General features: G+C 36.1%; 1 protein-coding gene across 1 annotated transcript in view; it reads right to left on the bottom strand.

The window, feature by feature from the left end:
• nkd (NKD inhibitor of WNT signaling pathway naked cuticle) overlaps positions 1 to 15,418 on the bottom strand; it is a 78,589-nt gene extending 63,171 nt beyond the window's left edge. Inside the window, exons 1-3 of the mRNA XM_089097866.1 lie at positions 15,326 to 15,418; positions 14,045 to 14,189; positions 11,719 to 11,933 (exon numbers count right to left, since the gene is read on the bottom strand). Of these exons, the coding sequence (XP_088953992.1) occupies positions 11,719 to 11,933; positions 14,045 to 14,108 (279 nt within the window). The 5' untranslated portion in view covers positions 14,109 to 14,189; positions 15,326 to 15,418. The remainder of the gene's footprint in view (positions 1 to 11,718; positions 11,934 to 14,044; positions 14,190 to 15,325) is intronic.
• Between the last annotated feature and the right edge of the window lie 2,126 nt (positions 15,419 to 17,544).

Genomic DNA, 17,544 nt, shown 5'->3' with positions numbered 1-17,544 from the left:
ATGTTTATTTTCTACGTTATTTATTTTCTAGATAAGACTACTTTCGTTTTCAATCAATGTTTTCATATGGAATGGGCAGACCTTTCCTGAACTTTAAATAATAAATACCTCATGTTTGAAAATCTTTGCACTTTGTGAATTTAGATAGCGATAAGGGTTCCTGATTGAGACCAATTTTAGGACTTGGGTTCTAATTATTGGTTGATGTGGTAAAAGTTGCCATAATAGCCCTATCCAAGAAAATACCAAACGCCTGTTAAGAAGTGTTTTTCGTAAAATTCTTAGGGAACTTTCAGAAAATTTTATTTCTACTGATCTTAAGTTTAATATGGCCTTATATATATATATATATATATATATATATATATATATATATATATATATATATATATATATATATATATATATATCGGCGCGTACAAACAGCTCCTCTCATTTGATCTGCCATCAGCGGTCCAATTACCCTGGAACACGTATTTTGGCAGAAACTTTCTCAAAATGCCTTTGAAACCAACTTGAGACTTCAAAACCTATTTTTAATTCCTAAAAACATCTAATAATAACATTGCACTACTAATTACCGATTTTCATGTATGTATTGGAATAAATTAATTTAAAATTAGTTTCTTCAAAATTAGTGTTCCAACGTTGAAGCCAAGTTTCGCGTCCAAGAGAAATCTGACTTGTCTACCCATGAAAAGATCTGATGCCGCTTATGTTTATATCTGCAAAAACGTTCTCTGGAGCACTCGCACCTCGGTCCAGGTTTTTATAATGGGTGAGATAGGGAATGATCATACTACTAATTCTATAAACTGTAGTTTCATCCGTTCAATACAAGGTGTCATGATTCGTGGTATTATTATTATTGTGAATGGACTTACAACACTGATTCAAGGCTCAGGGAACAAAAGCCCATTGGTTCCCCCCCCCCCCCCCCAAAAAAAAAATACGCCCATGGCTGATGGGCGTCTAATGCCCCCTAGGGCGTGATATTTACAGTAGTGCTTGTCAATCTCTTCTGCTTCCCCTTTGGTGAAGAGTCCTCATTGGGAGTGGTAACGTCGTTATTGTTTTCCCCAAAGCAGAGAGCCCCTCTCTGCCAGCTTCAAACTGGTAGTAATCGCCCCTCAAAAGAGAGGTAGAGTTGTTCACCACTCATCAATCCTCAGAAACGGAACTTTTTTCTCCTACTTCGGATTACTCATCAAGGATCTCTTCTTGCCCCACTGTTGGCACTTCATAGGTTGAGGGGGATTAATCCTCCCCCTATGCATGATTATGGCAGCCATTACTGGCCTCAGTCCATCCAATCTTGGCAGCGTGTTTCACAGAATACCTAGCCTCATGGTCAGACACTGGGCAGAACGGCCAGTGGATCAGTGGTGACTAAAATTCACAATTAGCAGTAGTAGTCCTATACTTATGCATATTAGTCTCAGGGGTACAAGAAGAAGGCTGTCACCACTACTCATGAAGTATCACAACCTTAACAGTTTCTTTTAAATTTGCCCTTTAAATGCACATGAATTTGACATTGTTCACTTAAAAAATATTTATCCAGATTAAGGCTATAAAATCTTAACGAATTTTCCAAAACTCGTGACCTGTCAGGATCGTTTTTTCAGGCCAGAAAATATCAGTGTGTCAATTAAAAAAAAACAAAAAAATGGAGCCGTTTTTGGGCAAAAATTCATAAATACACAATTATTGTGCGCTTAAAGAGAAATAGAATAGATATTATTACTTATCGGCAGATGCGATTTTAGAGGAGGGCCAGAGGAGGCACTTGTCCCAGGCACAGCAATTTTAAGGGCGCAAAATATCAAAAAAATAATCTGACGGTTATAATCATTTAGTAATTTTTAAAATGTTATTTTTATTAAAAAAATGAGCAAAAATAGATTCAAATAATCTACCAAGCATAAAACTAAAGTGCGCAGTTAATAAATGAAAATAATAAATAAATTATTAATTAATCAATAAAAAAAAATAAATAAAAAATAATTAAATAACAATACCTAAAACAATAATAATAATAACTAAATTGATATAATAAGAATACAAAAATTTTTCAATTAATTTATAAGTTGAAAATAATCTTGATAATAAATACAAATTTGGCCTGAAAATTTTGGGGGGACAGAGGGGGGGGGGCACTAATCAAGATTTTGCCAAAGGCGCAAGAGGGGCCAGAACTGCCACTGTGTACATTGGAATATACCATAGGTAGCGCAATAGCGCTACAGGAGTAAAGAACGATGTTGGCTAAGCTAGACCTTTCAGGGTAAGTTGTGACGAATTTTGAACTAGCCAGAAGACACTATATGTATACTTTTAATACTACTTCTATGGTTACTGTAACTAATGACACTAAGGGCATTAAGGGTACTTTCCCATTATATGGGCACCTCGGCTATAAACAGTCGAGTGAATGCCCTGATGGAGACCCATAAGCGGGTAAGTGTTATCTAAATTGATCGGGAAACGGTTTCTCGTTGGGAAAGTACCGCATTAAGTAGAAACGTTTAGGGGGAGTTTCAATTAAAGGAAAAAACTATACACATGCAAGTATTAAAAGAGCATATAAGCAAAATCATAGGCAGCGCTGCACTATCATAGCTGGTAATATCAATGATATTTTAAAGGAGCAAATTTAATCGGAAAATCAAAGTTCTAGTACCCTTTTTAAGAGTCAAAAGTGGTTGGAGGTAAACGGCCCTCCTCTTTAGCTCACAATTTTACAAACACTTCCAATCAAAATTTTAAGATAGCCATTTTGTTCAGCATAGCTGAACGGTCTTGTAACTGTATCCCTTGGGGAATTGCGTAGGTCAATCCCCCACAGTTATACAATTTGCCCATTATGTCTAAAAACTAAACGTTGCCCTGAAACGCACTGTGTGTGCTGGTTGTCAATAATACATCTCAACAATATCCCAAGAACAACTAAGGGTATTATGTTCAAATTTTCGGGGCTACTTCTAATTCTACTTCTGCTCTTAAAATTTAACCAAATCTAAAGAGTGCAAATGTATCCAAGCTATCAACAAGCATAAATAGAATTTTGTGCGAATGGTATTAAGTTTCATTTTTTAGGTCAACTAGAGGAGGTATAAAGGTAAATTAAACATTACTATTTGTGTACAGATTTTTAACAGGGTGTAGGTTGTCAAAAATTGTTGAAAAAGTTTCTTCAGCATACAAATAGCTGGCCAAACTATAAATTCTTAAAGAAAAACTGAGAAAATTTAAACTATTATTTTCTTTTTCCCTGAAATAGACTATGTCAATTTAAAATGAACGGAAATTAACTTTAAAAAATTCCACAAAACAAGTTTTTCAAAGAAAAGTAAGAATCCAATAATATACCAAGCGTAAAACTACCACAAATCAGCATCGATAAATAAATGAAACACAAAACGAACAGAAATCATAATAAATAACCGAGTCACTTTACTGGAAAAAAAATTAAATTTTTAATGTTTTTACTTTTATAACTTTAATAAAGTAAATATTATTAACAATTTAAGGAATAGAAATCAGCATATATACATTAAACTGACACTTTACATTCATTTATGCCTTTTTTCATTAAGTGCAAATTATGTACTGGACTTGGGAAGGCATAGGGGTTTTGATCCCTACTAATGTTAATTTCTGCTCGCTTTGAGTTTGATTCGGTTATTTATTGTAATTTATGTTCGTTTTGGGTTTCATTTATTAATCGATGCTGATTTGTGGCAGTTTTATGGTAGATTATTTGATTCTATTTTTGCTCATTTTTGGTTTAACGTAATTATTTACTTTTCTTTGAAAAATTTATTTTGAGGAAAAAGTTGTTTTTAATTAATTTCAAGAAAAGGGGAACTACAATTCGAAGGAAAACGTAGACAAATGATAAAAAAAATATGAAATTCTTGGAGTTCTGGGAAAGGCAAGGGTCCCTCTGAATACCTCTGACTAGAAGCACAAAGAAACTTTTCTGAGTCAAACTATGTTTTCCAGTATAATCATTATAAAACTGTTGAAATCTGAGACACGAAGGTCCATGTAACTTGATAAAAGATAACCCCTCGAGACGTCGGAAAGATGATGGACGCTTTCGAAATTTTTCAGCGGTCTAAATGACACTAAAATCCCTTTTCTTCCAGAATTCCACATACATGAGCTTAGCTAGCTACAGCTGAATGAGACAGCTGTTTTGTGAACTGAAAATACAACCGCAAGATACACGCCAAAAGCGAAAGAATATATATCCAAACAAAGTATGAGGGATTTTCCTTCAAATTGCCAGCCTCAAGTGAAACCTTTGCTACGTCAAATACCTCAAGTAAAACCTGCGTCATCTGCGGCCAAAGAAGGCATTATCTCTAAAATTAGGACCAAAGAGTCACGATGCAAAATACATGAAATTTTGTAATTAAAATTCGGTTCTGAAGCCTCACACCAAAAATATAGACACATTTATTTGGAGGTAGGAGGGGGGAGAGAAGAATAAAAAAGCAAAAACCTAAATGGAGACCTAAAAACCTAAAAGGAGAACTTTGAGGTTTCAGAAGAGAAGAGGCCCAAACCTCCCTACCTAAGTTCGTGCATCAAACCCTGACAATACAAGGTATGCAGACCTTTCACTGCCCTGGCAGCAAATCCTTACCAAAGATTGTATTCGGAGGGGAGGGGCTCATGTGAATGGTGGGGAAAGAAGACCAACTATAAGAAACATCTTATTCGTTTGTCTAAATTTAATGTTTAGGAATTATTGTCCATGTCCCCCCCCCCCCCTAAATCGGCAAACGTAGGCTATTTCTCAGAACAAATGTCCACGTAGATCCCTTATTAAACAAATATACTTCTAGATTCACAAACTTGCACTTACTGATCATAAAATTAGAGGCATTCTTTCGCAGATAATTTTAAGTGAAAAAGCTTGCATATTCCTTCCAATTATATTACATAAATCGCATTATTTTTGTATCCAAAACTTGAGTGCCCAATACCTTAAGCCGAGAACGATAAGATCTGAGCTTGGAAACGGTGCCTAAAATATACCCATTGGCTTTCCTAAAAAGGAAACACATGCCCAAGAATGCAACACAGGCTTACGTGAACATTTAATGTTTCGAATAAATATACACGACAGCCAAAGTATTCACACCTTTGCTTGGCTCAATACATAGTTCAATTTAAAAAATGACTTCTTATCACGCACTATCCACTAATTTTAATATATTCAGCTAAAGAAATCGCATTGCCTTTTTACAATCAACTTTGATTACAACATTAGGAATGTGATCAGGAATTTAAAACAAAAGAATCGCTTAGTTTTCCCATTAAAATAAAACGCACTTTGCTTTTCTTTTATGGAGCGAGGGGGAATGAACTCTCATCAAATCGTGTATTGAACAATTATTTCCCTATTAAGTGCCACATAACTGAACTTCAATTTACTAAGTTGGCTAATGGAAAACATTTGGTACTTGTTAATTAAACAAAACACAGCAAAGAAGTGAAGTTAGGTTAATCCTAATGAAATATAACCTTCATATAACCTTTAATTTGTATAATAATATAATTTGGGCTATATATTGCACATAAGAGGGGGGGGGGGGGTAAAGTATTTGAACAGCGCCCCAAGGTCCAATGCTTTCTATCACTTGTCACTTGTCTTTGTTGCTATGAAACCGGTTTCCTGAGATCTAACCTAAGCGTAATTCTTGAGTTTGTTCGTTTAATTAACCAGCGCCAAAAATTTATATATTGGAGCATGAGTGCCCGCAGAAATTACTCCAGGGGAAACCTGTAGAAGGACAGACTTAGACGTAGCTCTTCCTACACGGTAAAAAATCCGTTCGTACTTTTACGCTAAATTATGGTGCAACAAGTGGGCCTTATGCTAAAAATGCATTATTTTACTAACAGACGCTAATTCAAGGTGTTTCAGTCAGAGGTTAAAAATAAGGTATTCTAGCGTACATTGTGACTGATTTAACGTTATGGGCGGACCCACTGTATTCGTCACAGCCAATCCCTGCGATCCTGAAATCACAATTTTTCAACATAAAATAACCCTTTTCTGTTGCGAAACTACAGTCATTTAGCGTAATTTTTCGTTAGTTTGCCGTGAGAGGCGTGGCCTTCTAGTTTTATTTCTACCTATTAAAGAAACCTCCGCGTCTTGATTCTTTGGCGTATAATTGCGATCCTTTAGCATAAATGGATAATGATTAGCCGGCAGGGATGGGGCAATCCACACAAGTTTATATGGGAGGAGGGGGGTCTGCACGTGACTTTTTGGGGTCAGGACAAAATGATTTTTTTTGGAGGATGGAGATTCCTGATTTGAAATTTTGAATTGCAGCTTTTAGAATTTGATTAATTGCAAAATTAATTTACTACAACTATTATTGAAACCAGCATTATTGTTCAACAATTGTTAAAAATATTCTATAATCTAACAGTTGTATTAAAATTAAATCGTTTCCAATAGCAAACAGGTTGTCAAACGACTGGAAAACAGTAGTTTGACAGGTGTACCGCAATCGAATCCTAATGTATTGAACAAAAAAAAACAGCTTTTTCAAATAGAAATCTCAGAACAAAAATATAAAAATAAAACAGCACCATTCGGCCAGGGGGGGGAGCCCCCCTCTGCCCCCCCCCATATGGGCGCCCATGCCCAGGGGGATTATCAGGTTTTTATAGATGATTTTTTCGCAAAAACGTCAAAAAAGGCCCGTTCGTTTGGTCCCTCAAAGGGCTAGTGCCCTTTCTCATAGTTGTCTGTGAATTCAGGGCCCCTCGCCCCCCCACGCCCATCATTCCCCCAAACACATTCCATCACAGTTTTTATCTAGCCATTATGTTCAGTAGAATCAATTTTCCAATAGCAAAAATGTTTTTGAGTAGGACACTCTCCCACAACCCTCGGGGCAAGGGTTTTAAGTTATGTCCTCGGGGCATATAAGGTTTATATAGAAAGCGTTGTCGTAGTTTATTTAATTTCTGTTCGTTTTAAGTTTCATTTATACTTTAATAGCAAGATATTTTTTTTTCGTTTTAAACTTGATTTTCATATTCAATCTCAGCATTACTCGCTTTAAGATCTATTTATTCATTTATATTATTACTTGTTGTATGTTTTTTGCTATGATTGTTTATTTAATTTCTGGTCGTTTTGAGTTTGAATTTTAACAGGTATTTGTATTCGATTGGTTAATGGCCTTAAGTTTAAAATGGCCTTTACTTTTCTTTGAAAAACTTATTTTCCGGAAAGTTTGTTTTAATTAATAAGGAGAAAAACCACTCAGGATAGCAAACGAATAGAAGAAAAAAATAGATGAATGGTATGAGTATTTTTTTACTTACTAAAGTTAAAAAAGTGAAAACATTTAAAATATATTCTGTTTTTAGTAAAGTGGAAATTATGTTCTTGTCTTCACAAGGCAAGGGGGCATCAGCCCTACTCGTGTTAGTTTCTGCTCGTGTTGAGTTTGACTTAGTTATTTATTATAATTTCTGCTCGTTTTGGGTTTCATCTATTTATTGATGGTGATTTGTAGTAGTTTTACTTTTGGAAAATTATTTGACTTTATTTCTGATCATTTTTGGTTTAATCTAGGTCTTTACTTTTCTTTGAAAAAACTTATTTTGTAGAAAAGGTTTTTTCCTTAATTAACAGGGAGAAAAATGTATCATGATTGCTATGTTTCAAAAAAGTCAGAAGATTTTTATCGACAAAAAAGGGAACTTTCAGCTAGCATCAGATAATGGATAGTGTAAATGAAACAAAAACAGGTTCTCACTTTCAGTTTTGTCGAATATGATGAAGACAAAGAGCTTGAAGAACAAGAACAGGTGTTTCGCTTATTAAATTTAAAAACTGGAGTCCACAGTGAAAAGTTCTAGTAAGAGCTTTTTGTGAACTTTTCAGGGAAATAAATTTCTTTTTGCAACAATATTTACAGAGAGAATCAAAACTATGCTTCCCTGATTGAATGATATACATTTGAATCTGATGTCAACTTTTCATGAAAGAATTGACGATAGGCTGTCACACCTACAGGGTATGTCTGAATTTTAAACTTCTAAGATAATTGCCAATGTTCTCAAAGGAATGATTAGCAGACCAATGTATATTCAGTCATATTTTGATCTTTCTTATCTATATTTACTTTCTGAACTTCCCTTTGAGAACAACTTAGCAAACGGCTTTTACTATTATCTCAAAACTGTGAAAGTTTCAGAGCCGACTTTTAGACATGACAGCGACAACAAAGAAGACGTAGATTGGGGTCAACCCAAACATGTCAACAAGCAGGAGCTCTTCGAACCCTTTACCCCCCCCCTCCCAAACACAAGTTTCATGATTTCTATCATTTTTTCTATTTCATATAATTCATTTTTTGTGTACATACCAAGGTCCACCTCTGTCAAAAATATGAATTGTAGCATTTTGTTTTTTATGTTGTCGATGTTTCCATGTAAACCTATTTTACTCCTTTGATGGTTCTGTTACCCCCCCCCCCCTCGCCAAGAAATGAAACAAAAAAGGACAAAACGAATGAATTTAAATGGGGCAGACTCAAATCTGGCCAACCACAATCAATAAGAGCCAACAGTTTATCTAGTTCTAAAATATCAAACTAGGGGTGTCGATTAGGGGGAGGACCACCCCCCCCCTATATTTTCAAACACATTGAATTTTTTTAATTGAAATCCGCCCTTTTTGGGATTTTTACTGAAAAAAAAATGTAGGCTACAACCCCTCTAGATTTTCTGTGAATTTACACCACTCCATAAAATATATACATAAAATACGATACTGTTCTATAAACCGGACTCTTTTTATATCTCAAACTCGAGCACGTTGAAAACCCCTTTTTTCAACGGGATGATCCAAGACACAGATGTACAGAAATACAATCTATAGCGTGGTTGTAATTGCGTATACGATATTTAAAGTGTGTTTTTTTTGGGGGGGGGGAGAGACCTAGGTTAGGTTAAGTTACATATTTAATATATGCTATGCTTTGCTCCCCACTCCCTAATGTGCAAATATATAGCCCAAATTTGTATCTAAACTATTATATAGTCATCCTATTTTATATTATTTCATTAGCACTAACCAAACTAGCAGTATATAAAAGAGTCCGGTTAATAGAACAGTACCTAAAATACTTTGGTTAAGCCGGCCAAGCAGCGAAGGATTAAAAAACCAACAATTAATCTTACTATGTCACTAATCAAGCCCAGCATTAGCCATTCCTTAAAAGCATAGTCTTGACTCGTTTTTATTATTTGCACTTCCTTGAACAAATTGTTCTTTTTATACAATGCTTCCAGTTTTTGGCATTAGAATCAAATTCGCTGTTGTTTCTGGGCAATTAACGGAACGCCGACAAAGTCGGTTCAATACAAAATTTTTACCCACCAAAATTTTGTAGGGAGCAAGGGGACCCTGAAATATGTGCTTGACATGTTGTGACAACTGGATTTTTATATTGACCAGGACTAGCTGTGATACACTCGTACCCTCACTGAAATTTAAAAATTCATAAATGGGGTGTCATTTTGGAAAGGACATAAGTGAGAATTTTATAATTATTAAAAGTAGTTTTCAGAATTTTAGCTTTTTTCTGGAGGGGTCAGCCACTAAATTTACCCCAAAGGTGTTCAATTATCATTTGCTTAATTAATTTTATTGTTTTTAATTTAGTTTATGGTAAACCATTTTAGTTAAATTTATATTTTAAAGTTACGTTTAATTATTATTATATTATTGATTTACTTATACATTTTACTAATTAATTCTATTATAAGAACGGATCTTTGAGGAGGATGAAGATGTCCTGTACGGCTTTGATCCTTCAAAAAGCGCCTTTTAAAGGCTATTTTTTTTATAACATTAAACACCATCCTTAACTTAATTATTATTGAAGCAATTATAATTCGATCATCCTTAGATTATTTTTATATTTAGTTATTATTATATTAATTAATTATAATTGTTATTAATTATAAGGTCTATTATGAGTAATATCACAAGTATTAGGCCCATTAGATATGCCATACGAGGCAGGCACATAGGCAAGGTGGGGGGTCTTAGAGCCCTTCCCCTGAATTTAAAGATTTTTTTGTTACCTTTACATTTCAAAAACATGTAGAAGCCGTGTTTTGCAGTAGCACGGTAGGACGGGGGCCTTTCAGTCATCAGCCCCTCCCCCTATTTCGTATATTTTTCAAACAGTTTGCTTATTTCAGGCTGTGCCAGTGGCAGATCCCGGGGGGGGGGAGCGCGCGCCCCCCTAGCGTAGTTTAAAGTAGTGTAATTTACTTAGTTAACTCAAGTTTGCGTTAACTAAACTTACTCCTAACGCAAGTTTAATGGATCAATCTATTTTGCGCCCCCCCTCCAATTTTTTTTTCGGATCAACCTATTTTGCGCCCCCTAAAAAATCCTGGATCCGCCCCTGGGCAGTGCCGATCCTAAACAAATTCCTCTCCACGTGCCTTCTGAGAGGAAATCGAACTGCAACATTCAATCTGCATTGAAAACTGCCAGCTTTCCTATGAAATTAAAATTAGGTCACACAACATTATTAAAGCGTCCGAGTGGTCATCTCACTATTTCTTATCGCTAGGAGTAGGGAAAGGCTGGGCACGTTTACACTCGGAGATTTTCTATTTGAATGAAAGCTAGAACGAGGTGAATTACAAATATTGGATACCTAGGTATTGTAGTAACAGCACGATAAGCGAAATAAAAGTCATTTAAAAATTTAGATACTCTGTAAACAACCCTTATCTGCTACATCTGAACACCACCATGACGATGCGATGCAGCTAACCTTCTTCCAAAAACAATACTACATTCTACAGGCACACACTGACAAGGGTGGATATATAGCAAAATCTTAGGTGGGGGCAATGTGACAAGGGCGGCAATAAGCAAAATCCTGGGGGGGGGGGCAATGTGACAAGGGCGTCAATAAGCAAAATCTTGGGGAGGGGCAATGTGACAAGGGTGCCAATAATTGAACAAATTGGCAAATTAATTTCAAAATAGAGCGAAAAACAGAAAAAAACAAGGAATGAGGGTGCCAGAAAAAATATTTGGGCGGGATCCCCCGCGCCCCCTAGATCCGCCCGTGCACATTGATTTGGATGGGAAGATTTGTTGCAAGAGGAGAATGGATAAATTCCTCAGATAAAGTACCTTCAGGGATTTGAAGAATCAGCATCGAGAGATCCTTAGAGTTAATTTTGTGCATTAACAACCCAAATCACCCCAATGTGTTTCCATCAAACAAACAGTTTATACCATCTTTTTCAGATTGATGAAAATAATATTGCTAGCCCATATATTCTAGAAGCACCAGTCCTGCAGGAGTATAGCTTCAACATCTATTGATACACATACAGAGGGTAGTGATGTCATCTAGGGGGGGGGGGGCAAGGAGGACAGTTAACCACCCTCCCCCCAATAATGTGGGGAAAAAATTATTATATATCCCATGCCCTTTGACTATCCAGATATGAGCCCCTCTTGCCCCCCCCCCCCCAATAAAAAAGCTGGAGATTCACCCCTGAAAGAGGTTGGACATAGTCACAGCTAAATTTTATGCGATTTTACTTAAAGGTTGGGGTCCTCTTACAAAATCACGCATCCACCAGTACATATAAGACCATATTAGATAAAAATAAGCAGACTGTTACCTCGAATTTCAATTCCTTCTTGATGGGAGCAGTAACCGTATCGATCTTATTTTCCTTTAAGCTAATATTCGTGTCGTCACGATTCAATTTTACACTGGACACGGAATAAGGTATTTGAGAGTTCACTATACTATCAGTCATACTGGCACAGTCATCACGATTTATTAATTCTTCTGTGTCGCTAGGTCGGAGCTCCATATCCGAAGGTAGTATCACTGCAAGAAAACATTTACTTTACAAAACTATTAATTCACAATCATAGGTACCAGGCCCAGCAGAGGCGGTTTTTTTTTGGGGGGGGGGGCACTTGCCCCGGGCGCAGAAATTTTAGGGGGACAAAATTTCAAATGAATAATCTAGCATTTATAATCATTTTGTAATTATGAAAATGTATTTTTATTAAAATAAGGTAGAGGGCAAAGTGACAGGATGTATAAGCATATTGAATCAGAAATTTTCATTTTTACCATATCTTGTCCCCTATAAAGTAAGAAAAGTTAGATTTAAATAAATGCAAAGTTTGTTAATATTTGACCTGCAAATTTTGGGAAACAGGGGAGGGGGATGCTAATCAATATTTTGCCCCAGACGCAAGAGTGTCACTATACCCCAAGATTGTTACTTTTCCCCATCCTTTCCTGGATTTTCCACATAATGTCCTTTTTAGATTCAGCCGTTAAATTCTTTACAGATAAGAGCATTGTCAAATTAACGGAATTGGTTTTACTTATTTATTTCCACGGTCCAACAAGGCAACATTGACGAAAATGCGGTACTGCCCTAAAAACTTCATAATTTTGAAATGGCCAAAATTATGATCGGTACTTTTGGATTATCCGGGCCTCTCTAAAAAGTCAAGTTTGATTAATGCTAATGAAATAAAATAGGATGAATATATAATAGTTAAATACCTGCATATATTAAATAACTACACTAACCTAGGTACCTTACCCCCCCCACCTAAAATCCAAAAAAACAGTTTTTAATATCTTATACATACTGCAAACCACGCTATCATTGCCTAGTCTACAGCGGTTATCATGTAAAAACGGGTTTTATCATTGCCTTCTCTATAGTGATTAAGCCGAGAGGCCCGGATAATGCAAAAGTACCTTATGATCTTATAAAATAGCAGTTTTTAGGTAAAATAGACCTAGGAAGGGCCCATGTGGCATAAACTATTTTATTTTTACGTTCTTAATACTTCAAATTTGCCTTTACTTGAGTTTTTGTAGAAAAATTTTTGTTTCCTCCCATAAAGCATACCTGTTAGGAGAAATGTTGGTCAATGTTGTTTCGCACAATTGATGCATAAGAATTTTATTTTGTTTCCCTTTTTTGGAAGAGCTCAGGCCTACTGGTTCAATCGTTATTTTTTGAATAGGTAATTAAAGACAAACTCAACAACCAGACGCTCCCTCCACCAAGCTGGACTTATTTTAGCTGGACTTATTTTCAAAATTGGATCCTACCAGTGTCCCAAATAATGAAATTTAGTGTTATAGCTGGTATACGCAAAACTATATATTAAAATGATTAAAGATTCTTCAGGAAATTTTGAGACAAATAAAATGTGCTTACTTTGGTCTTATTTGACGAATTCTGGTTGAAGAAACCCCCTTCCACCACCACAACCACCAATCCGCGTCTTATCCGCGCAAGCGGAACGATGCGAGGAGTCGACCCACTGCAAAGCCAGGTGTAAATCTTGGAGCGCCGCCGTGTGTGGCAGTCTCTACAATGCTTGCCACACGCCACCTGGAGTGTGTGACTTCTGAAAGTTGGTACCTCCTCCGCACGATGACAGTCGCTCGAGCTGCATTGGTCATTTAAACCAGAGATAGCCCATGCTAGGAAAATCCCTGATTCTTTTTTTTGTCTCAAAACTATCAGATCAAATGCAAAATACTGACATAATTTCGATTCCTCGTTCAATTGGGTTTTACTCAACGCGTTTGGAATATTTCTGTTTGAGTTTATTCTAAATAAGTTTTACTATTTATAAGCGCATTTTTCCTCCCAAAATACGTTACACCAGTAACTTGACCGGTAGCATCAATTCGCAAAAATAGAGGAAATGTAAATTTTCAAAATCAGCTGCTGTTTTTTCCAATGGAGAGACAAAAAAAAATAAAAAAAAATACCAAAATGCGTATTTCAAAATCTGGGGGGAGGGCTAAATGGTTCCCCTTCTAATTGACGTCATAACACCATGAGAACGAACGGACCAAAACTTGACTTGGAAAAGAGGTGACCGACTCCATAGACCTACGAATAGGCTTTAAGCCATCACTGAGCCGCTCTATATTAAAAAGCATAATTTTACCTGCCATATGTTTGTACCCATTCAGAAACTTGGTTTTCCACCACTTCACGAAATGTGTTGTCATTTTTGTCTTCTTGTTGTGTTTTTTTTTTTAATTGTTAGCAGGACAGCAATCCATCTTCTTTTAGGCCTGACAAATTTTGACCTGAAAAATGTATGCGCTAACTATAAATGAGAAATAAGTAAATAGAAAATACAAAATCAGCAAAGGTTTGTATATAGCCTAGGTCTATACCAAACTGTTGGAAGAGGCAGGGGGGTCGTATGGGAGGGGCAAGGGGGGAAGGCAGTTGCCCCTCTAATAATGTGGAGAAAAGCCCATGCTCCTTGAATAGACGGATAAGGACCCCTGGTCCCCCCCCCCCCAATGAAAATGCTGTAGATTCGCCCCTGGGAAGAGGGGAGGCTGAAACGTAATTGCGACAGTAAAGATTACTGAACTTGAAAAGATCATTGAATGGCAAACCGAACAGTATGTTTATCTTTCAGCTACCTAATTGATGGAAAATACGACGAAGTTACCAAATATTAAGCCCTATTTAGGTTCAAGTTCAGAATGTAAGACACATTTTCACTGAAGCTTAAAAATCTTACAAATCAAGATTTAGCAAATATAAGTGACTCAAAAAAACCTTTATTTGACCCTCATTTGTACAGAAGTAGAACTTTTAAAAACATCACATTCAATTCCCCATTCAGCACTTTCAAGTATAATAAATCACTTTCATTGCAACTGCTGCCCTTTGTAGGGGCAAATTTTGTTTCTGACGTAAATAGGAGGTAAGTTTAAACTTTACCCCCCCCCCTCCCCTAATGTAGAAATATATACCCTGAATTGGTATATATAAGGGGGGGGCTAAAATTCATTTCCGATAGAAATGATTATTATTTTCGTAATCAGCATAAAAAAAGGCATCGAATGATGTATTCACTTTATTCCTAACTCAATAATAATGATTTGGTAAAATTTACCCCGTTTCATGTTTCTAGCCTAACCCCTTTCCAAGATAGCAAAAAGTAGCTAAACTAGAATTTTACTTAAATATTCACCAAGAAAATTGTTATTTATTTCACTATGAGTTGAAATAAATAAAAGTGGAAGGAATGTCATTAACCACAGTTCGTATTTCTACTCTCATCAGCAAAGAACAAAATACACCACAATTCTCTTTCAGCTCTCAGCAAAGCCGAAACAGGCTACATATAAAGACAGATCAAGTCAAACTTAATACAAACATAGCCTAGAATATGCTCATTTTAAAATTACTGATGTTCACTCACCCTGTTCCGAAAATACTTTTTTAATACGGACTTGACGTTTCAAAATGATTAAATCCAAACAACAATGTTCGACAATCCAACTTTTCACTTTCATAGCCAAAGCAAGACTAAAGGCGACAATTGAAAAATTGCTGGAACAGAACGCGCCGCGCAAGGAGTTAGATAGGCATTCACTCATTACTTTTTATCAAATCATTTAAGCATGTAGTTTTGTTAATGTAAATATTTTATTGTAAATATACAAAATGAAGCAAATTTTGAAGAAGGAAAAAAAGAGACTATAACTAGCCAGTGACAAAAAATGAAGGATAAATATGCAGATATTTTGGTCAAAGACCTCTGCTCCACCGTCACCAGTGCACAAAAGTAAATAAAGAGTAAAATATATAGATAAAAGGGTACTGGTGCATTATACCTAACACATGAAACAAGTGAAGTTTGGTTCATACTAATGAAATAAAATAAAATAGGATGAATATATAATAGTTTATAAACAAATTTGGGCTATATATTTGCACAGTAAAGCATAGCATATATTAAATACGTAACCTAACCTAGGTACCTCCCCCCCTAAACCCCAAAAACAACAGTTTAAATATCGTAAACGCAATGAAAACCACGTATTGCATTTCTCTATAGCAGTCTCTTACAATTAACCCATCTGGCGGGTTTTTCGTGACTGGTATCCTCGCACAAAATATAAAAGTGACCATCTAATGCTTAAGTACCGAAATGAAAAACATTTTGCACAAGACCCTCTAGAATATTCCTGTGTCACATCTTATTATTACTGCACCTTATCCACCTGGCTTCCACCCAAGTCTGTATTTCCGCTATAGAAACCCTCTGATATTCCCTACTACTGCTAATATGTGCCTGATAATTATTAATGAAATTATTTTACATTTCTGTCGGGAGTTGGGAATATGAAAAATTTAAAGGTTTAAAGGTCTAAAATTTCCTATTTTTGTGTTTTATACTGTTCAAGAAAAAAATGCTTCTGACAACCTCTGGGATAAACCAACTCATGCACGTAGCGGGTGCAGGGGATTTACCCCTCGAAATTGCTACATTTACAATACACTTTCGAATAATTCACCTTTTGTTGTGATGGAGGTGAGGGTCTTTACGAGATTAGGCCCTCTTCTAAAATAAAGCATGATGTGTACATACCTGGACCCGTTGGCAACTATGAATATGTAAATTTAAAGTTACGAAATAGTATAGTGATGTCATTTGGGGCACGGCCACGTCCGTGCTTTGCCTCAAAAATTAAAGTAATGAAATAATTTGTTCAAAAGGATACTTTTTGAGCAGGAATTTCTGTAATCACATTTTTGCCAATAAATACCAGTCAGAGGAAAATCCATCTTGACCTAACATAAAACATTCCCTTTCATTTTTACGTAGTTTCACGTTTGAGAGTAGCCATGCCTCTAGAAATTGGTCGGTCAAATTCATACAATGCTGGAGCATAGGGCGTCGAATCGATGATTCAGTTACTAGGGACAAGGTTCAGTTACTTTTTTTTACAGGGACAAGGAGCAAGCTTGTCGCCCAACCTTGCTGCGTTGGGGATCGAACCCCGGACCCCGTATTGCCAAGCAGAACATCAATCTACCCTGCTACAACAAGTCAGGGCTCTTTATCAACTTAATTTTACGACAAGGTACAGTGATGTTAATAGGGACAGGGCAATGACCAGCGAACGCTCACAAATCACAAAATGAAGAATATTTATTCAAAGGATACTTTTTTTTATAACTGAAAGTTATAACTTTGGTATAACTGAAAGGATTTTTTGAAATAAAAAGGGATTTTTTAGTGCAAGGATGATCACTTTAGCAAGGTGACATTTGGGTTTGCGTGCAGTATAATATCCACTCTTTCCCCCTCCTAATAAGAATCGAACTGGCGATGTTGTCCCTAGTCAAGGTGGAAATAAAAGACAAACATATTTTCAAGAGAGTATAAGCAGTCTATTAATTTTGCACAACCCGAGTATTGTCTGGGATGTGACCTTTACCAGTATACCAAATGCCTGTAAGCTGTTGTCGGTTCATCGCAAAGGAAAAGATTCCGCATTCGTATATACAGTCTAATTCTGGTTTAAAATCGTGAATTGATGCTTTCTTTTTGTCGGGCTTCTTTTTAGTGTATCGAGAACAATATTAGCAATTAGCGGATTGTAAAAGGGGTACCTCTTAACTAACAAATCA

Source organism: Artemia sp. Qi Xiang Cuo, chromosome 12 (genome assembly GCF_049724085.1).
Source record: "Artemia sp. Qi Xiang Cuo chromosome 12, ASM4972408v1, whole genome shotgun sequence".
NCBI classification, from domain to species: Eukaryota; Metazoa; Arthropoda; class Branchiopoda; order Anostraca; family Artemiidae; genus Artemia; species Artemia sp. Qi Xiang Cuo.
The sequence above is the reverse complement of the archived record's forward strand: the minus strand, read 5'-3'. Positions and strand labels throughout refer to the sequence as shown.